Source organism: Molothrus aeneus, chromosome 2, assembly GCF_037042795.1.
Source record: "Molothrus aeneus isolate 106 chromosome 2, BPBGC_Maene_1.0, whole genome shotgun sequence".
NCBI classification, from domain to species: Eukaryota; Metazoa; Chordata; class Aves; order Passeriformes; family Icteridae; genus Molothrus; species Molothrus aeneus.
The window spans coordinates 27252680-27258679 of NC_089647.1; the positions used below are offsets into that span (position 1 = coordinate 27252680).

The 6000-nt window shown below is 48.2% G+C and overlaps 1 protein-coding gene across 1 annotated transcript in view; it reads left to right on the top strand.

Annotated features, from left to right (window-relative positions):
- CASR (calcium sensing receptor) overlaps positions 1-6000 on the top strand; it is a 41195-nt gene extending 35195 nt beyond the window's left edge. The window contains exons 5-6 of the mRNA XM_066569695.1: positions 668-791; positions 3643-6000. Of these exons, the coding sequence (XP_066425792.1) occupies positions 668-791; positions 3643-5093 (1575 nt within the window). The 3' untranslated portion in view covers positions 5094-6000. The remainder of the gene's footprint in view (positions 1-667; positions 792-3642) is intronic.

A 6000-nucleotide genomic window follows, 5' to 3' on the forward strand; every position in this document is an offset into this window, starting at 1 on the left:
GTGTCAGTGTACTTCAGGTATGCAGTGAGCCCATGCAACCACTTGCTGCCAGGACACGACAGTGCTCAGGTGGGCTCAGACACAGCAGGAATGCACAGCCAGCAGGTGACATCATTTGCAGCAGCAGAGGTCTGGAAACCTTTGGATCTGTGAAGTGCCACTGATTTGCATCTTTAGATGTTCAGTGTTCCTAAAGAAGAAGTGAGTTTCAGAAAAGTTTTTTTAAAATAATTCCCACAAATTATTAGCAGACATTATGCAATATATTGGATTGGGGATCAGATGTCAGGGCCCATCATCTCCAAGGCTGACTCAAATTCCTGCCAGTAGAGATTGATTGTCTTTTCTTCTAACCTTCTAATGACTGTTTTGAGGTATGTGTATCATGGTCACATTCCAGTTTGCAATGTCCACAACACAGTAGAGATTACAAAGGTCTGCTGATCTTCCTTACTATCCCTTGATGTGTTCCTTCAGAGAAATCTTACTGCAGTGGGTTGGGGAAGGACTATTGTGCAAAATGTGTCTTTTCTGTGGGTGGAAGAGGTGAGCATTTGAGGCTCTTCATCCAGCATGCCAACCAAGCAATAATTGCCTTGGTGGAAGCCAAGATCTTGCCACAGTAAGGCATTGGCACCATTAACCTGCTCGGGCTCTTTTCTTGCAGGTGCCTTTCTCCAACTGCAGCAGGGACTGCCTGCCGGGCACGAGGAAGGGCATCATTGAGGGGGAGCCCACCTGCTGCTTCGAGTGCGTGGACTGCCCCGACGGGGAGTACAGTGACGAGACAGGTAATGCCCCCAGAGCTGCTCTGGGCCTGATCATCACCCGAAGTTGTGCTGAAATCACTTCCCTGCAGGGCTGGCCTGCTGCCTCCTTTGCCAGGAGGCTTCACAGAAAGTCTGAGGGACTTCTGAAAAGCTTACAGGAGTTGAGACCTGTGGTCCTCAGGTCCTGTCTACTGCTAAGCCTGCTTGTGCGTTCTGCTCTGCATCAGGAAAATTAAGGCAGAGAACTTGAAAAACAACTTACATATAGAAAGTCTCTCAGGCAGCCACAAACAAACTCTATTGCACTGTAGCAGTAGTTTTTCCTCCAAAAACCTGGAGGAGGGAGAGATTCCCCATCCTAAATTCTGCAGTTATCTGTCTGCCCCCATGTTTTCCTCAAACTGTCAGGGTTTTATTTCATGCTTTACAAAGAAATAAAATCCATTACATCCCAGATTTCACAAGCAGAGAGAAATATTTCCCTTTATGAACTCACCAACTACAGGTTCTCTTGATCACTGACACTACAAAAGATCAGAATCTGTGGATCCTACTGAGCACCCATGGGCATGTTTTTTGCTTCATTGGGAGCTTGGATCAAGCTACCCAGGCTCTGGAAGAGACAGAAAACATAAACTCAGGCTTCAAAATGGTTGAGAAATTTTGATTTTCCAACACCACTAATGCTCCCTCAGTTTTGGGCATCCCCAGGGTAATGAAGGCAAGTAAATTATTTCAGGATATCAGTCCTCTCTACACTGTCAGGCACTTGGGACCTCCTCACACCCTCTCTGGTGCGCTGGTCCCAGCAAACACTGCAGACCTCTTAAGAGAGGAACAATTCAGTAAACTCCTTGCAAAACTGAACAAGTGTTCTTTGGGAGAATCTAATTTGTGTTATATCAGAAAGGATTGATATTTTTTTAGCATGACGATCACAGTACTATAGGATGCTTGGAAGCAGGATTTTCAGATTAAATAGAAGCAATTCTGATCATATGTAATAGGGGTCTTCTGGTGTTTTCAACACAGTTTTGGGAGCTAGCTCTGGTGTGGAGGTCGAATTTATGGGGCTGAGGTGGCGACTGTCTTCTGACTCTACAGTTTCCTGCTGCAATTTCAGCTAACAGTAACAGTCTTTATTTCCCGTTCTTGCCAGTTTTATAGACATAGAGAGCAGCTTTACAACCAGTTCCATCCAGCTGAGACAGCGATGCTAGCAGAGGAAACAATCTGTCCTTTTCCAGCTGTTTGCTCCCACACTTTGTCTGGGAGCAGTGCTGGCACTTGTGCAACCATGGAGCGAATTGGATGGGGTCTTTGGTCTTCTGGAAAACAAGCTCTTGGGAGGTTGAGTTTCCAACTAGAATGAGAAGCTGTGTGCCCTCAGGTGTTAACAACACAAAGGAGGGGGAAAGAATGAGCAGCCTTGCAGGAGGAGGGAGACTTGGTTGACTCCCTTCAGAGGCAGCACAGTCTCTAAGCCACCACAAGACAACAGTTAAAGCGTGTCTTTAGGGTGCAGTGCTGAATAGCTGTCTCTGGCAGAGGCTGCTGGATTCCCTGCTACACAAAATGAACTTTGCTTTGTCTGCAGCTTGCAGCTTGTAATGAACTCCCAGGTAAAAGGCACAAGAAAAATAAGAATTATTGGCTGAATGGATGTAAATGAAATGACGTAGTGATGGCAGCTTCTGACTGAGCTTTTTCATCTAGTGCCAGATTTTCAAATAAACATCTTAGGTGAGGCAAGAAGTCCTTAGGAAAGCGGTATCATATCAGGTCATGGATGGTCTCTCCAACCACATCTCAAGAACAAGACAGCCTGAAAACTTTTGGCCTTGTTAGCTGGGCATTCCTGACTTTCTCATTAGCATCAATCTCTGCTCTGGAAGCTGTGGTCAGAGTCTGTGTCTGTGCTCAGGTGCAAAACTCAGGGTGCTTGCTGTTAAAGGAGTTTGTGGACTCTCTGCAGCCCCTTGCTATCCTGCTAGGATCCCAAAAGCAGAGGTAAGCTGAGACCTCCAGCTCTCTGCTCGCAACTCCTTTCTACTGCCATCTAAAGAGTCGTGACCCTCCCTGCTAGAGCACAAGACCCATTTGAGTCAAAGAAGAAGAGCAGAAGCAACAGGTCCTTGCTTTTTGATCATGCAAGCCATTGGCATGGCCATGCTATCACAGCAGGCCCAACTACTTTCATGAAGGAGATGGAGGCACCAATTTTCCCTTTGCATTAGTGGGACATTTGCTGGGTGTAGGGAGAGTGATACTATTAAGACACATATTTCCCTGCCATTCCAACGTGAAATGAGAATGTGCTGCAAGTCAAGGGCATTGCCTGCCCTCAGGGAAGAGCAATTTAGACAGTAAGACTTGCCTCCATGGAATATGAAATAGGCTCTCAATGCATTTAAGGAGGCAAGCACGTTTTTAATTTTCTCTATAATAGAAAAAGGCAGGATATTCAAATGATGATAAAAGTGTGAGAGGTATGAAGACAGACAGAAGTAGAAGATAAAAGTGAAGAAACAAGGAAGACGGAAAACCAGAGCCTGTGTAAGAGCTGATAGCAATCGAAGTTTGCAAAGTTTTGCCAAGAAATGTATTACAAAAAACATGAGGGCAGAGGCAGTACTTCTTTTAAGCCAGAACCAAGCATGCTTTGAGTTTTCCTATATAGCCCCTGGGAGGCTGGTTGTTTCAGAGTAAGAAACAGCGAGACATCAATATATGACTCTGGGGATCTGCTCACAGGAGCAGAACACTCTGTGTGTTTAAGATCAAGGCTGGTGTGTAGCTGCCATATATGTCATCCCACACTTCAGCCTCTCATTCTGACAAACCTTCCCTCTCCTTATCTCTTCTTTTTCAGATGCAAGTGCCTGTGACAAGTGCCCTGAGGATTACTGGTCCAATGAGAACCACACGTCCTGCATCCCCAAGCAGATAGAGTTTCTGGCTTGGACTGAGCCCTTTGGGATTGCTCTGACTCTCTTTGCTGTGCTTGGAATTTTCCTGACTTCTTTTGTTCTGGGAGTCTTCACCAAATTTCGCAACACACCCATCGTCAAGGCCACAAACCGGGAGCTATCCTACCTCCTCCTCTTTTCCTTGCTATGCTGCTTCTCCAGCTCATTGTTCTTCATTGGTGAGCCCCAGAATTGGACTTGCCGTCTGCGGCAGCCAGCTTTTGGCATCAGCTTTGTCCTCTGCATCTCCTGCATCCTAGTGAAAACCAACCGTGTCCTTCTTGTCTTCGAAGCAAAGATCCCCACGAGTCTCCACCGAAAGTGGTGGGGCCTCAACCTTCAGTTCCTCCTGGTCTTCTTGTGCACGTTTGTGCAGATTGTCATCTGTGTGATTTGGCTCTATACGGCCCCGCCATCCAGTTACCGAAACCATGAACTGGAAGATGAGATCATCTTCATCACCTGCCATGAAGGCTCCCTGATGGCCCTCGGCTTCCTCATTGGCTACACCTGCCTACTGGCGGCCATCTGTTTCTTCTTTGCCTTCAAGTCTCGAAAGCTGCCTGAGAATTTTAACGAGGCCAAGTTCATCACCTTCAGCATGCTGATATTCTTCATCGTGTGGATCTCCTTCATCCCTGCTTACGCCAGCACGTACGGCAAGTTCGTGTCTGCTGTGGAGGTGATTGCAATACTGGCTGCCAGCTTTGGGCTTCTGGCCTGCATCTTCTTCAACAAAGTCTACATCATCCTCTTCAAGCCCTCCCGCAACACAATCGAGGAGGTGCGCTGCAGTACAGCTGCCCACGCTTTCAAAGTGGCTGCCAGGGCCACACTGAGACGGAGCAACGTGTCCCGCAAGCGCTCCAACAGCCTGGGGGGCTCCACCGGTTCCACCCCTTCCTCCTCCATCAGCAGCAAGAGCAACCACGAGGACCCTTTTCCTCTGCCAGCCTGCGCCGAGCGGCAGCGCCAGCAGCAGCGCGGGTGCAAGCAGAAAGTCAGCTTTGGGAGTGGAACGGTGACGCTGTCGCTGAGCTTCGAGGAGCCACAGAAGAACGCCATGGCCAACAGGAACGCCAAGCGCCGGAACTCGCTGGAGGCCCAGAACAGCGACGACAGCCTGATGCGGCACCGGGCCCTGCTTCCCCTGCAGATCAATGAGCCCCTCGGGGCTGAGCCCGGCTTCCAGGCAGCTTCCAGCCCGGAGACCAGCTCGCAGGAGTCGGTGGTGGGAGACAACAAAGAAGAGGGACCGAGCCCTGAGGCGGAGCCTTCCCTGCCGTCGGTTAACTCCCGAAATTTTATAGGCACTGGAGGTGGCTCTGTCACAGAGAACACGGTACATTCCTAACGAAAGAAGATTGCGAAAAGTACACCAGCCCCCAAGAGGAACTTGCTTACCTCTTGCTTCTGAACAGGAAAGGCAACAAAGACACACTGCTGTGACATAGCCCCACCACACCTTAATGTTAGCGCCGGCAGGGTAGCACATGTGCCTCCAGAGGAAGGACTGTGTCTGGGGCGCCTGGGATTGAATTTGCATTTGCTTTATTGAAACCAGGACATCTCAGAAGTACAAGTGAAGATCGCCTCTGGTGGGGCTTAAGCAGAAGTCTGCATGCTGCCTTGCCTCCATAAGCTTTTCCTGCCAGACTGCAACTCAGCTGACTATGGGAGGCACTAGGCAATTCCACTATACCCTGCTTTTACATTTATGTATAATATTCCTCTTTCCCACTATGTATGATATTCCCTCTTTATCCAGTATATGTGATCTGTAACCATGTGCATCAGGACTCTCAGCTCTACAAAAGCAAGGTACACGGTTTCACTTCAGGAAAGCACAGTCATGGGGAAAATAAAAAAACCCCCAACGTCCTGCATGCTGTGTACAGCCAAGGGTGTGAACATGTAAAGTATTTAATGTGACAGAGCGCCCTGCTAATTTATATTTAGTAATGTCCCAGTCTCTCCTTTCTGCCCAACAGGAAATACTGGACAATACTCTCCGTAGACTCCATTGCACTAGACCAAGCTACTTAGGTTCCGACTGGTTTCCTCCAGCTGGAATAGCTTTACCTCCAGCCTGCCTGCTTTGGTGGAGGGGGAGAACAGCTTGTAAATCCCTCGCAGAGAACGCTGCAAAAGCACAATGAGATGTATCCCTGATTGATTATGTCGCTAGTAGTTGTATGCTTAACCAAATGTTGCTGCTGTACTATCCCACAAGGCATACAAGGCTAACCCTTCACACCATA